General features: G+C 44.7%; 1 protein-coding gene across 2 annotated transcripts in view; it reads right to left on the reverse strand.

The window, feature by feature from the left end:
• Nucleotides 1-7,351, reverse strand: part of LOC110959685 (potassium voltage-gated channel subfamily D member 2-like) — a 33,593-nt gene extending 26,242 nt beyond the window's left edge. Inside the window, exons 1-2 of one of the 2 annotated variants that reach the window (XM_022206649.2) lie at nucleotides 6,844-7,351; nucleotides 5,390-6,571 (exon numbers count right to left, since the gene is read on the reverse strand). In XM_022206649.2, coding sequence (XP_022062341.1) covers nucleotides 5,390-6,501 — 1,112 coding nt within the window. In that variant the 5' untranslated portion in view covers nucleotides 6,502-6,571; nucleotides 6,844-7,351. The remainder of the gene's footprint in view (nucleotides 1-5,389; nucleotides 6,572-6,843) is intronic. The other variant, XM_022206648.2, reaches the window with a different exon arrangement.
• Between the last annotated feature and the right edge of the window lie 8,323 nt (nucleotides 7,352-15,674).

The raw sequence follows: 15,674 nt of genomic DNA on the forward strand, positions 1-15,674 counted from the left end.
ATGCTGAGTATGTAAATAAGCCGTGCGGCACGAGAGGAGGCGATAGCTGTTGGACTTGGATTTATCATTTGCGCACTGTTTGATCCACTGATCTTGTGCCATACACTTCAGATCTGATATCTCTGACAACATATCAACTTTCAAGACAGGACACAGTCACATAAAATCCAATATTTCCTCATTTCATTCACTCACTCAAGCTGGGTCAGGGTTTCTGGGCTGTTAGATTGGATGGAAGTGGAGCCAAGCAGAGCAAATGCTTTCTAACAACAATGAAATCGAGGTGATGTGTTTTCTCACATATCTCCTTATTTCCTAATGCAGTGATGCTGCATTCATTCAGAGCAACTTTAATCTTGTTCTGGAAAATTCCATTAATCTTTGACGTTGCCTGCAATACAAAGAAGATAAAAAAAAATAAAAAAAATGCTGAGCAGAGGAGAAAACACTGATGCCATATTTTACATCCTCGCACTACGTTGCCAGGGCCCACGTGCAGAACATGCTAGTCTATCGCCCTGCTTAATGCAGCACGTTCAAAGTGAATTAATGAAAATCCCCCGCGTGGAATGAGTGTTATTGGTGCTGCCTCGAAGACGGGTTGTCAAAGAAATCAAATCAAATGGGAGGACAGCCATTTTGTCCTTGCCATATAGATTATTTATCAATCTGACCGTCCGCAGTGACGCATGCCTGCTTTTAGAGTCAGTTCACATACACGGTAACCTCACATCAACCTACCAGCTGGCCATAATCTGTTTTTCAGTTCAGGGTTGACTGACCACAAATACATTTTCTTTCTGACACCGTATTTTTCTGTACAAAATATACATCGTTTCATTAAAATCTAATTTACGGTGCAAATGAAAATCTTTGACGTTTATACCTGTAAAAGTCCATAAATATGATGTAATAAATCTGTAATATATGAATGCTCATAAAATGTTAATCAATCATTCAACTCGCACCTCCATAACACCCTTTTAAATCTCTGCCAGTGAGAAACTGTTTCAGCAAACAAAGAGGAAAATGAAAATGCAGGGGCTTGTGTATTTTCAATTTAGCAGGAAAAAAAAGGAGGATCTCTGTCTTTTTTTCTTACAGATTCTGTCTTTCACAATGATCTTAATCTCCTCTGAAGAAAGCTGCCTGTTACCGCCCCTCGCTCTCACTCCTCCATTTCGCAGTCATTTGCATGAGCAGAAAGGAGCTCGCACAGAACACATTTCAATGCCAGGTTCCTCTCATTAAGTCACCTGTCACTTCAGGACCATTATACTAGCCTCATATTAGCATCACCTCTCCTCCCCAATAAAGCACCTGGAGGGCCACTGTGAGCCTACAGGCTAATGGCAGCCTACACATCTCACATCAGCCACTTCTGTTTTACACAGTCATACATCACATTGCTCATAATGGCTTGCTGATTTTCATAATGTGCATAACGTACACAATGCCAATTGGTGTAATGTATTCATCTGAACGCAAAAATTACACCCATTGCACTACATAATCAAACACACCAAATGTTCTCGCTGACTGTCGCTCAGTAGAGAGAGAGGAAAAAAAGAGTGAAAATTCTCTGCATTGCCTGCCAGGGGCATGGTAACTTATCCAACCACATGAGTACTATATCATCAAGAATGCATTTGTTATCTCTTGGGTACAGATACAGTAAAAGGCCCTCCAGATTGTTCCTGTACATTTCAATTACAGCAGTGAAGAGTTTAGACTTCAAAAAGCTTCGCTCTGCACCACACTGAACCATGAAGTTAACGCTTTGCATTGTAGGCTTTCATTGCCATGGGGCTGAGGTGTCAAAACTGGCAAGCATGATAATGGTTATACTTCTGGTGCTTTATGGGCCCTACAGTGACCCTCGTGTCTGTTAACCTTGCTTCCTCTGTCTTATAAATCCTATCCTGAGAGGTTTATAGGGCTCACTTGTCAAGCCTTTGGAGCTGTATTTGGTGGGTGGAGCTGCAGCACAGACAAACGACATTGCGATAAATCCTGCATCTGTTGAGTGGCTACAATGTACAGGCGTGGTTGTTGCACCATAAGACAATGCACACAGTAAATGTCACGGCACAACAGTAATTAGAATGATCATTCCTCCCCAGCGTTATCGCTAAGCTGTAGATAAAAGGAGGAGATTGAAGTGAGGAATGGGAGCGAAAACCGTGTGAGTGCTTGAGAGGAGCATGTTGGTGTCAGAACCTGAGACCTATCATGTCTATCAAAGGTAATGTCTGTCTGTGTCCAGAGGATCGTGTGTGTCTCTATGCCCGGCTAAACCTTGTCCTCGCTGCTCCTCTTCCCTTGTGGGTTGCGCTTGACTTCCACCGTTTTCACAGCTGCTCTCAGCAGTGCACTCCATTACACCTTAAATCACTTAAAAGATCTGAAGCACCAAAAACTCCCTCGGCAGCTAATTCACCCTGACCGTGTGGATCATCTAGAGAAAATAAGAGCAAGAAAACACTGCAACATCTGATTCCAGCCAGATAAAGTGCTGTGCTATCTTTATATTGGAATCTATCGCTGCCTTAACTGGACAATATTAAATCAAGCCGCAAAATTACACTCTCTGACTTTACTGCAGTTTTAAAAGATACCGCAAAGCACAACAGCACAGATTTATTTATTTTTTTAAATCTAATATTTTTCACTCAGTCACCCAATTCTTTAGGTCCTTGGCAGCAGCATTCTGACGGAGGAAGATTCCTCTTTGTTTGGTATCCGAAAGCAGCCACAGAGATTAGGCTCAATAAATAAGGGGGGATAAGTGGGTCTTGTCCTGTGTTTGGTGGCACAGAGCAGTAGACACACAGAGGCATGACACGCAGCTGCACAGTGCTATTGATTCTCCGCTGGTCTCCAGGCACCCTTCCCTTTCATTCAGGCTGCCTGCCAAGTGCCTCTGAACAGGAGCCCCTGCTCTCCCAATGTCTGCACGTCTGCTTAAGCACAATCAATGGGCCATCAGCAGGGGAGAGAACGCACGCCACTGTCTTTACTTCCACAGGGTGTGAGTCAGGGAAATTGAAAATATATGTAGTGGAAAGGCATCATGATACCATGCAGGCATAGAGCGTCACTGACTATTAGAATGAAATCAAATGCTTTCAAAGGCTTCAGATGGAGGTTCCAGCCAGAAGCGTCCCCGTTAGTCTATAAAGAGCTTATTTGCTTCCGAATGAAAAAGACCGCCCCATTCACATCAGTCTAAATAACTATTTGTTGGACGTGGATCAATTTCTCTGCCTGCTGTGCTCCGAAACAAACTATCAGAATACCTCATTTCCCCCTGATCAGATAAACATTTGAAGGTTACTGGAGGAGAGCACAACAGATATTTTCCTCACTCCAGTGTATCGGTAGACAATGACAATCATGATTCAGCTCTACGTTGCAGGCTTGTAAGGGATGTGTTGTTTAAAAGCACACCTGAAGACAATGATGGATCGTGAGAAGGGGCCGACTTTGTCTCTCGGTGATGGGTATTCAGCCTCTCCAGCGGTGGTCCACTATGCAGCATTCTGCACCACTGTAAGGCTTCGTTTCAGGTTGCAGATCTGTCAGCCAGGCTGTCACGGTTCACAATGGACTGACAGAGACGTCCCCATTACCAAGGACGTTTCAGTTTTGTTCTCCCACGGCAAAAAAACATCTTTTTCAAATCCATCTTGAGCAACACAAAGGGTACTCCGAGCTGAATGCAGCAATATCTTTGTTGCTCCCCAAAGATAAATAATGTACCCTCTTACACAACTCGTCTTTCAACTGTGTTTGGAGTCGAGCACGACCGGTGCAGCATTGCATTCGAGATGGCAGCTTCAATCACCAGATCATGCATATTAGCCACTAATTATACGCTCATTGGTCATTTCGAGGGTGAGTGGTAGTTCGACTAGTATTGAGTGAGCGCAGGGGGGAAGAGTTGTATGCCATTAAGAAGACAGAAAATCCTGTAACTCAGTGTCACCCGCAGCATGAGAGCAAATAGAAGTAAGCATGACAGTCAATATTTGAAATAGCAATAATTGCAATAATAATAATCATCAAAGCAGCATATGTTGCCTGCAGAGCTGAAGGATAACCAGGTGCTGCTTGGCTGCATCAATGCAGATGTGAGGAAGGACAGTGGCTGGAACTGCTGTGCATCAATGAAAGCTGCACATTTAAACTTTACATTCACAGCATTATGCCTGGCACATCTCAAGCACACACTTACGCACATATTTCCTCACACTTAAACAAACACCTGCAGACAGAGGGGCGAGCACACACACATACAGACAGTGGCGATTTGTTTTTGCAATGTTTGATTTGTGGTGTTATGACTTTGAAATTAAGACGCAGCGTTATTTCAACAGGACCTCGTTTCTGTGTCATCAGTGAGCAGAGAGGAGGAGGGCGTGAGGACTAACACTGGCTGAGTGGCTGAGCGCAACACAGAGAGCAGAAGCAACCAGTATATTTTTACACACAAATCAGCAATGGTCTGATTGTAATTTCTCCATGTGCCAACTGCATGTCCCTGCTTATTTATTTGAACGGATAAGAACTGAAATGACTGCCAGACCATCTCGCAGACAAAAGTTTTTCAGCACCTTGGAGAAGCACATTGTTCCAAGGAGCCATGCAGGAGTGAATAATGGTAATAATAATAATAATAACAATAATAATAATAATAGTAACCCACACCGAGCAGATGAGCGGCTGAGTGCACTCATCAATACAAATTAACTCAATGTAATCGTCTTAACAGAGTTTAATTATTTTATGCCACATCAGCACACTGTACAGCTGACTGTATTCATGAGCATGAAATTAGCAAATATTTACTGTACCTCGTTGGAAGGGAGAGAGAGAGGAGCTGAGAGGATGAATGAGAGGAGGTGTGTGAGTGGGATGTATACATTTTATGAACTGCTCTGCCTTAATGTCACTGCTCTTGCCTCGGTTTCGCCTGTAAACGCAGAATGCGGGATCTTGGCCAGTTATGAGCCCTCCTTTGTTCAGTGAGGGGCAGGCTCATTGATAGGCAGTGAAAAGCTCACAGAAGCTTCAATAAAGCAGATAGTTTCTGCCCTTTGATTGGCTGAGCAGCGCTAGAGGACGTTGATATGACCAATAAACGCACACCTGTGGCCGCACTATAATTAATCCAAACAACGGTCAAACATTTAAATTGGGCTGATTGTAAGTGCAGCACGAGAGGAGATAAAAGACGGTGAGAAATATCATGAATCCGTGGTGTTGAAGTAATCAACCAGCTGAGATTTTATTTGAACTTGCTCAGTGTAAATATGAATAACCCAGCAGAGGTGCTGATCTGTGGTGTTTATGAATACGGTTGTAATGGGCTCGTGCAGCCACCTACCCCAGTGTTGTCATGGTGACAATGGTGTACCAAAACGCTGCGGGGATACTGGTGAACTTGCTGGCCGAGGAGCCTTTCTCTGCATAAAACATGACCGTCGCAAAGATAATGATGGCCATGGTGAGGGAGAAGAGGAGGAAGCCCAGCTCGGAGGCGCAGCTCTTCAGCGTGTAGCCCAGGATGCGCAACCCGGCGGAGTGCCGGGAGAACTTGAAAATCCGAAAGACCCGGAAGACTCTGAGCGTGACGAAAGCACCGCTCACCTGGTCGTTGTCGGTCATGACCAGGCCGATGTAGTAAGGCATGATGGCGACCACGTCAATGACGCTCATCACACTTTTCATGAACTTGTAGCGACTGGGCGCCGCGATCAGACGGAGCAGATACTCGACTGTGAAGATCATGACGCACGCAGTGTCCAAGCAAAAGAAGGCCAGCGCGTAACGGTCTCCACAAGAGATCTCCTTTGACCTGTTGGGCAAAGTCCCGCACGGAACCGTCTCCACCACGTTGGCCATCACTGATATGGCGATGAAGAATCCTGTGACATAGTAGAAGACCAGAGCTAAGGTGCTGGTGTGGGGGTTTTCAAAAGCCCGCCACAGGTACTCCCGGAACGTCAGGTTCACCGGCGTGACGTCATTGTTCATGTCCATCTCCTCGTCATCCTGAAGCCTCTCCGCATTTTCGCGCCTCCGGTCTTTGTACTCCTCGTAACAGCAGTCCCCGATGATCTCGGGGATTATGCCAAAGAAAGCGAGCTCCTCGTCGTACGCGGATATGCACTCTTGGCGTGGATAGTGTAGTTTCCCTGTGCGGTAGAAATTGAGGATGTGTCTGAAGATATCGGGGTCGCGGTCGAAAAAGTACTCGTTCGTCTCCTCGTGGAAAAAGAAGTCCCTCTCCGTGCTGCCCAGCAGAGTGTCGGGGTACCTCTCCAAAGTGGTTCGCCACGTCTGAAACTTGGTGCCACTCACGTTGAGGATGATGAGTCCGTCCTGGGCTTTCCTCTTGTCTTGAGGCGGGGTGGGCATCGGGGTGCTCGCCACGGGCATCCATCCTATGGCCGCCGCGCGGGCAAAGGGAAGCCATGCCGCTACACCTGCTGCCATGCTGACCTGTAGTGTTTAATACGACCCTGCTCCGGTGATCACAGTGCTACGGCTCGAAGATGAATTGCATCTGCAGGAAGAGCAGCACACAGACACACTGATGGTTACAGGCTCCTGAGGCACCTCGGCTTAACAGAATGTGATCAGAAAAACGCACCAGCCCCATTTACTTATACTGCATAGCACTAGCACTTGAGTATCACTCTCAAGCCTTATCCTCAGTGTAACTGTTCAGTTATGGAAGCCCACTTTGCGGCAGAATATCGTCACCCATCAATAATCCGGAATGTGTGTGTTTTTCACCTCCTCTCAAAAAAACCCAAGTGAAAGAAAAGCACCCACCTTAGAGAAGGTTGCTCTTTAAACTGCATCCACGGTGACTTCAGTGAAATCCCTTTCCTCGGAGAACACTTGCGATTCCGCCTCCCATCTATTTGTCACTGCAGCCAGACGATAGAGGCGAGAGAGAAAAAAGCTGCACGAAAACGTTGCATCAACAAGTTAAACAATTCAAGCGGCAGTTTCTCAGCACAGCGGTCATTTGTCCGAGCTCAATCCTTTCACCCCCTTTTTTTCTCTCCTCTAGCCGTCCGCCAGCTTCATGTGCATAGGTTTTTTCCCTCCCTTTGCAGCTACTCCTCAATAAACTCCTGTTCCTCTCGTCGACTGCACGACCACCCTCCCCCTTTCCTCACCACCGAGCCCCGACTGTTGGAGAGAGGAAAGGAAATCGTATGCAGAGAGAGAGAGAGAGAGAGAGAGAGAGAGCAACAGAGAGAGAGAGAGAGAGAGGAGTGGTCCTATCTGCACCCAGAAATTCCTCTGCTGCTTCACTGAGGGGGGAACTAATCAATGCGTAATGGTGGTCTAAGTAGGCGGCATCTCCAAAACCTCCCGTTGCACAGCACGGACTTACCTCCAACTGTATATTGCCTCATATATACCGCCGTTGCCATCATGAAACATCATATATAATGGGACTTTGTTTGCGTGGAGGTCGTCATAAATTTGGGTTTTCTATCCACGCGTTGACGCACGAATTCTTTCTAGTTATGTGCGCCTTTTTTTTTCTTTTCCTATTTTACAAATATATGCTGCAGGGAGAGAGAGAGAAAAAGTGTGATCAGTTTCAGGAGTTGTACATTTAAACCCTCGCCATACTCCCGCTGACTGGAATATTAGTTCTTTTTATAAATACAAAAACAAATTTACCGATTTCAGATCTGCAGCACATCATGATCAATATTGTTTCTGGAATTGCATTGTTCTGTGGGGCTGCCGGACCGAGTTACGCGGCTTAAAAGGTCAACATCATTGGGCTACACTGCTGTACTGACATTTTCCAAAATAACCATAATCAATGAAATGTCTCCCGTGCTTCATAGCGCAACAACACTGGCATCTACTCTGCGTCCACTGTGGAGCGTGTGTTTTGCGTCTTGGATCATGTTTGGATTCAGGTCCACGAAGAGCACGTTGCCACTGAGCTTTTAGCGCAGATTTCACTGGTTTCTTTCCCCACTTCCCTTTTTTTCAGCACCACGGACAGCAGCCGAGCTATCAACACCGCAGTTTGTGTTGCCTCCTTGCAGGTTACAGATTCCAGACATGTTTCACGCTGCAGTCACATAGCTGTGGAGCTTCACTTAAGCGCACGGGGGGGTTCAGAGCTATGCAGAAGTACACGCAGCTACTGAGCTTCTTGAAAAGAAATGGTTGGTCAGTGGAGATGAGGTGCAGATTCATTCTCCTTTTAAAATGCGCTGCAGCTGTTGCTCTTATCGAAAGTACTGTAATTTGCAACAAATGAGTAGGAAGGGGCTTCCTCTGTTGCCCAAGGACAGTTTGACAGTAAGTGGCTGCTGATGGACACATTAGATGTTGCACCAGTCAGACCTGTGGCCTTTTTTTTTTTTGCTTTCCAGATCTTCAGCCAGTGCTACTACATTCACACCCAGCCTCTGGTCCCCTCTGGCACAGTGCCGGGTTTTTGTAGGATGAATGCACAGGACTGTCAGAAGTCCCATTAGTGTATGCTGAGCATGTCAGAGCACACTCAGTGTTCAGTTTGAGCAGTCAGGCCCACGGGCTATGTATTCATCAGGGCATTTAAATATTCCAGCGGTTGCCAAATGGCACCAAACACAGGCATCCCTGCTGAGTTGGATGCCAGACTAGCTGCAAGCTTGTCAGGGCACAGATAGCCACTGTGTTTTAATTTAAAAGGTGGTGAAAGTGGTTATTTAGCATTGACACATTTTGTTAAAGTTAAGCAAAGCTAAGCAGTTTGACAAAATCTCTGATATTCCCGAAGAAAATGGGCGAATATTTGCTTTGTAAAATGAGCATATGCGTGTAATAAAGTGAATATAGAGCTTTTATCTTTTATTTCTCCACATATCCATTTGGTTTGGCCTGTAAATTACCAAGTATTTGTAATTTACCAGACCCTTCAACACAGTTTCCCCGTGTTGTTTTCAAAAGAACACGTGAACCAACATTTAGCACGGTCCATGGCGGTGGTCAGAATGACATCATCTGAGGTGCTGACATATGAATACACTCATTTCCAAGAAGTTCCAAGGTCATTTGAGATGATCAGTGTTGACACAGATGATTTAATTGCATCCCTTGTGTGTTTATGGATTTAGTCTTTGGATCAAGTAATTAGCATGTGTCCTTAACAAGGTTGAACACCTCATCCTGGCGTTGTTGCGTTGCTTTGTGTGAACATCAGCTCAAAGATGGAAATCATGGATCCGGGTCTTTGTATAAATGCATCGTTGTAAAACAAATATGCAGATGTTGTTGTTTTTAGTTGCTTTCGGTTATATCAATAAACACAATCAATCCCTTGTTCTGTCCATCCAAATTTCTGACATTTTGGACTTGCACTCCTAAAGTGACTCTGAAGCCTCTGGGATTAGGTTGTGTAACAGGATAAATTCTGTAAACAGGTCTTTAAGTGTGCTCAGTTTTGTAACTCAAAGGCATGCACTCAAACCAAGCGCACGCACTCTCTGTCTGATAAGCTTTTCGACATTCATGTGGGCTCTCACACACATACACGAGGCATATTTCTTGAATTTGATCCATTGACAGTAGCAGTCTGTCCACTGTAGTACACTGTTGCAGCCCACACTGCAGCCTGTTTTCTCTATGCTATATTTAGCCAGGTCTAGCTCAGTGATTGAGATGATTAAACAGATGAGTCCCCTTCGCTGGAGACATGCCAGGGCTTGTTAAGGAAGAAGCCAAGGGGCAGCCGCCATTTGATTCGGGTCATCAATGGAAAAACTCAAAATATTTTAAACTATTGAAGCAGTCTCATAAGTTTAGGCCAAAAATAACAAGTGAGCATGATGATTCATTGACAGTACAAATACATGCTACAGAGTCTGCATCGCCTTCAAAGACAATCCCACAGGCCGAAGGGTTGCTGGAGGGACATAGGTCTAGTTTAACCTCATAATAAACTTTAGTTTTATGGAGCACCTCGACGAGATGCAAGTTCATGACAAGCGATAAAAGGGCAATAAATAAAAAAACCAATAGGACGAGCAGTAAAAACCGCAGAATGGGAGAAAAAAAATATTAGAGAAGGGTAAAACAGGCAAATTACATGTAGTGCCCTATTTCAGGCTTGGAAACACCCGAGCATGTTTTATGAAATGCCGCTAATGAAGTCATGAATCGTCCTCATGACCTCTGGGCACAATGACATGCTGATATCCTCAGGTGAACAGCCCACAGCCTCGCAGCCCATCTCCCACCACGTCATCTCCCTCAGCTGCCTCTGCCTTTCCTCGGCTCTAATGAGTTATTGACCCCCTGCGGATGTGTAAAATAGAGTAGGTCTTCTTGGTTCTTTATTGCATATGGCAGCTGGTGTGTTTGTGTCTGTGTGTGTGTGTGTGTGTGTGTGTGTGTGTGTGTGTGTGTGTGTGTACACAAGCATGCGCTCATGTGTGAAGCTATTTATATGTGTGTTCATGTGCTGCAGGGAAGGGAGGCGCCTGGAGTGGGAGGCTGATGCTTGAGGAGGGTGTGCCGAGTTTTATCCCTGTCAGGACTGCTGGGATAATCTGTAGTTTAACAACTGCTGCTTGTCATAAAGCCACAATTTGGACACACGGGTATGCGTGGTTCACAGTATTTCTAGGGCTACCTGCATGTTAATTTCTGCAGCTTCACTCTCAGGAGAGGATGAAATATGCAAAAATAACTGTCAAAATAACAGGCAAGTGGCAGAACCATAAAATTACTGTTTAAGTATGTGCTTATTCAATTTTTGTGTCACGGTGCATTCTGGATGGAAAACAATGAGATGGGGACAGGAGTTCCACCCACTAGCGCGTTTTTTAATTGTTTTTCACCTCGCTGTGTCTATAGGGAAAGTAGCTCTTGTCGTCTGGTGAAGAGGTATAGAGGGGATTACAAGAGAAAAGGAGGTGTCTGTCACTGTGAGTGCTTGTGCCTATAGCTAAAGCACACACACTGCAGCATGTGTCTGGGGCTTTGAGAAGTACAGTATATCACTGCACTATCAGCCTCCAGTCCCCTAACTACCACTGCACAAGGGCACATCAGCGGTAAAATGTAAAGCACTGCCATGAAACTAAACCGAACCATACATTCTCGTGTCCGTTCAACCTTGCATTACTTCTTTTGGCCTTGTAGCGAGTGCAGCAAAAATACAGTACGCGTGTTCGTCTCAGGGCGTGTAATTAAAAACCAAAGGCAGCCTGGCGCCCCAACTGGCAAACACTTATTGAAAGAGTAATTCCTTGCAAGGACATCCGCCTCATCTGTTGAACACATTCCCCTCTGCATAGGTGCTGAGCAGATGCTATGTGAGAATCTAAACACAAGGCTTTTAGCAGGTTCGTACTGTCTGTGCAGGCCCAGTTTGAAATGAAGCTATTTTCAAATGTGGCAAGTGTTGAGGCCTTTACATTCCAGCTGCTTCTGTGCGGTGAAGCGAAGGCTAAGAACAGACTGAAATTAGTCGTCGCGTTTAGCTCAGAATCCGATCAGACATTAACCAGCAGTGAAGTTCATTGTTCATCATCAGTGCGCATAAATTCGTATGACGTTTATGGTGGAGCACATGGGATGGCATCCAAGGTAGAAAGAATTATGATCTAATCTACTCCACCATTCAAATCCTATTTGTTTGGCAGACATGAGGTACCATTTCATTGGATCACGATCAGAATTTCATTGCTATTTCAGCTGATTGATACTGGAATGCCACTGGCTTAAATACTGTTGGCTCAGATGTACTTGTTCAGTCTGTTTTTTTCTCCTGTTTGTTTTTTTTTTTTTTTTTTTGGATTTGCTTTCAGTTGTCTTTTTGGATTATCTAAATGGGGTGGCAGGCCATAAGTGTCCCTCTCCACACACACAGTCTAAAGTTCTCAGTACTCCCAAAAGATACATTTTTCTTGTTAGTAGGGATTCAGCTTGTTTCTGGAGGGATTGTCATTGAGTGCCACCCGAGGATAAACTTTAATTCCTAGATTACTATCGCCATCGTTACAAGCAACCAACAGTGAGCTAAGGGGTCAGGAGGGGGTGGGATTCGGTGGCAGGGTTGTTTGTTTGGGCAGTGACAGTGTAGGCCTCTCCTGACGTCATTTGTCGGGACTTGGCATTGGCTGGCCTGACCAGTGACATTTGCTTTCCCACCATGTGGCCCCTGTACTTTGAGGCCAGATGGCAGATGATGCCTCCGAAGCAGACGACACACAAATACTCATTCGAGTGTATCCACACACACACACACACACACACACACAGAAGCACACATTAACATAAACACGCACACACACGAAGCTCACAATCAAGTTTCCCTTCTCTCAGCAGAGAAAGAGAGGGGCAAAGCAACAGATCGATTTGTCACCTAAAATAATTTATAAAGTCTTGATAGAATGCCAGAAAGTAAACTTGGGGAAAAGTGGATGTATTATGATTGGAGCCGGGTAGATCGATGCCTTCCTCTCTCTGTGAGGCTCGGCTTGTTTGTTCTGGGTGAAATATCATCATGAAGGCACAGCGCACGGCTCTTACGCCTCCCCCTTTATGTGAACTGCAGAATTTGTTTCTCTTTTGCTCTCTGTCTCACGTCCCCTCGCTTTTTTCTTCGCTTGTGTCTGTGCCTTTGTCCCATCTAAGGGAACTGTCAGTCATCTGCGAGTAGTATTCACTGGAGCAACCAGTGGACAGGGATTTATCATTGAAGCAGGTATCTTGTTTTGTAGTCCAGAAGCCCGGGGAGACAAATGTTGAAAGGCAAACTGAACACTTGAGTGTTGTTGCTGAGGGTATATAAGCATGGCCTATTAACCTGCCGGCAGAAGGCAAATCAATTTGCTACCTTTGAAAGTTTTATCAATCATAAGCATCGGAGCTTGGAGGAAGACTAAATGAAGAAGGCCTTTCTCTAAATGCATCATATCAGTAAGCTGCGATAAGCATCAGCCCTTTAATCTAAAGCTCCTTTGAGCCGCTTTTGTGAAATGATTTTGCTTTGCTAGAAACCACACAAACCACTGCATCACGGAAAATGATATGGACAGAGGGGCCGATGACAGGGAACGCACACAGTCATCAATCCTAAAGAAAGTCAATTGCCAGCTGCTTTTCTTAGCATATTTCATTATTTCTGCATTCTCTTCCCGTTGCTTGTTTTGTAGCTCACCAGACTATAAATTAAAAAGAATTTTCTGTGTGGAATTGAGCCAGAGCAATCCAGGATTTGACTAAATGAATGCACACGGCGTCACATAGGGGGCTGATGTTCCCAGCAGCAGCGGTTCAAGGAAAAATTCAACATTCTGGGAAACACTCATATTGAGAAAATAATGAGAAGACTGATACCACTCTAATAACTTTCCTTAGCTTAGTTCCGCATACAGGATGGAAACTGCTTGCCTGTGTTCAACTTGTTGTAGATTCCGTTCATTAATCTTTGCAGAAAAACAAATGGGGGAAAAAACAATATGCCATAATACATGGTGGTGTGTAACCATTGCCTTGTGTTAAGCTAACCAGTTGCAGTCTGAACACACACACGCACAGAGTGATAGAAATCTCGTCTTTATCAATAAAACACATAAATGCATCCCCCAAAAATGGTTACATCTACAACTATTTCTTTCATTATCAGCATAATATCAGCAGCTATTTTCAGAGTTCCATGTCAGTGACAGAATCTTCAACATCTTTAGCAGTAAGAGTTTACACAGCGAAACCGAAAAGAGCAGCACAGGTATGCGTCATAAACTCAATTGAAATTCCGTTGAGGACACTATTGTCTTACCCTTTAACGAAAATCTTTACGTGGAAGAGCTTGATACAAAGACAATGATGCATTTCAGTCTTGCAGAAAGAGCAATATGGCAAATGAATGGGTGAGCCGCAACGAATAATGAGATAACCTGCCTATTAAAGATAAAGCAGAGGTGTTGAGGTCATCAGCAGCCAGAGCAGCTGCTATTGGATGGCGGTGCAATTTAAGAGGGGGTGGACTGTCCTCTGAGAGTTTTGTAATTAATCAAAGTCCCCCTTTAAACTCAACTATTTCACATTCAATTTTATCTGCTCGTCTCCCACGTGCAAAGCCCTTGTGTGATGTGAGCCCATATCTTAATTACTCTCAGATCACTGATACCCCCCCCCCCCACACACTCGCTGTATCTCTTGAAGAGACAGAAAATCATTTTACAGCTGAGCAGATAAGTCCCCGTGCTCCCTTTAACAGCCCCCCCTAGCCAAAGCACATCTGACAGGGTTGTAATGACAGACAGGCAGCGAAGGGCCTTGTTCCGATAATTCCTCCTCTACATACTAGTAATGAGCCCTCCCTACACCCGTGATGGATTTCAAATTGAGCCCTTGCAAAAATATTATAATTTCAAAGCAGACATACATCGTTAATATGTTATTAATGGCAAATGGCTGCTGGAAGTGGTCTGCTGCTGTATAAGTTTTTCAAGTTGAGTGAAAGATCATTATCGAATGTGTGTTTGAGCACGGCTATGTGCGTTTGTGAGCGTTTACTGAGGATGCGTCCTGCTTTATTTCTGGCCTAAACTCAGGCCACTAATCACTGAGGCTAATTTGATGTCGTGTTCTGCTTAATTCAACATTTGATCGTGTTTGGTTTCCCGCAGGAAAACAGTGGAGTCACACTCTGTGGTTCACATGCCAAGTGCAGATCAGTCACCCAGAGCATTAAAGATGTATTGTAGTTGGTTTTCTCTCCTCTTTCATATGTGGTTCTGCTGCTCTGATCCTCTCAAGTCCCTTTACATATCATGATCATAGGAATCCTGCTAAGAGTTTATAAAAAAAATGACAAATTAAAGGAAAAACGTGAATACGGTGGTGCAGAAAAATAACAAATGCTTCTACAAAGATGCACTACATGCTGCAATTAGGCAACTGACATCCAATCATATTTTGAGTTGTGTGTAAAACCACTGAGCAGGCCCAGTTGACTCTGATTTTCTATCAAGATGGTGAGATGAAAAGATCTAAGCGACTTTGAAAGAGGCTTCATTGTTGGGTCACAGATGGCAGGAGCTTCAGTCACAAAAACTGCTCAACTGACTCATGTTTCAATAGCAACAGTGACTAAAATGGCATCCGCATTAAATCTACGGGAAAGACATCAGTGAATAGGGTCGGAAACTGTGGTTGACAGCACACATTTAATGATGCCCATGCATTAGTGCGATATGTAGGAAAAAAACAGGAGAGCAGCTCCACTCAGGTGACTGAGAATGTCAGCGCAGGGACGTGATCAGACTGTCAGCAAGAACGGTCTGTTGACATTTACATAGAGAGGGGAGTGATAGTTGGGCTGCAGTGTATAAACCCCTCATTACTAAGATGAATGCGCATTTGAGAGTTCAGTGGTGCAAAAACCACAGGCACTGTTCTACAGAGATGTGGAAGCAAATGATATGGTCAGATGAGTCATCCTTCACCATATGCTAGACAAGTGGGTGAGTGCGTGTGTGGTGTACATCGAGACAGCGGTAGAGGCCTGTATGTTTGACCCCTACAGCGAGGAGATCTGTTATGCTCTCAGGAGCATTTTGGCAGCATAGTTTACGTCCACGTTTCCCCTTAGAGGGAATGGTCACTGCAAATCAAAACAAAGT

This window comes from Acanthochromis polyacanthus, chromosome 8 (assembly GCF_021347895.1).
Source record: "Acanthochromis polyacanthus isolate Apoly-LR-REF ecotype Palm Island chromosome 8, KAUST_Apoly_ChrSc, whole genome shotgun sequence".
Lineage (NCBI taxonomy): Eukaryota > Metazoa > Chordata > Actinopteri > Pomacentridae > Acanthochromis > Acanthochromis polyacanthus.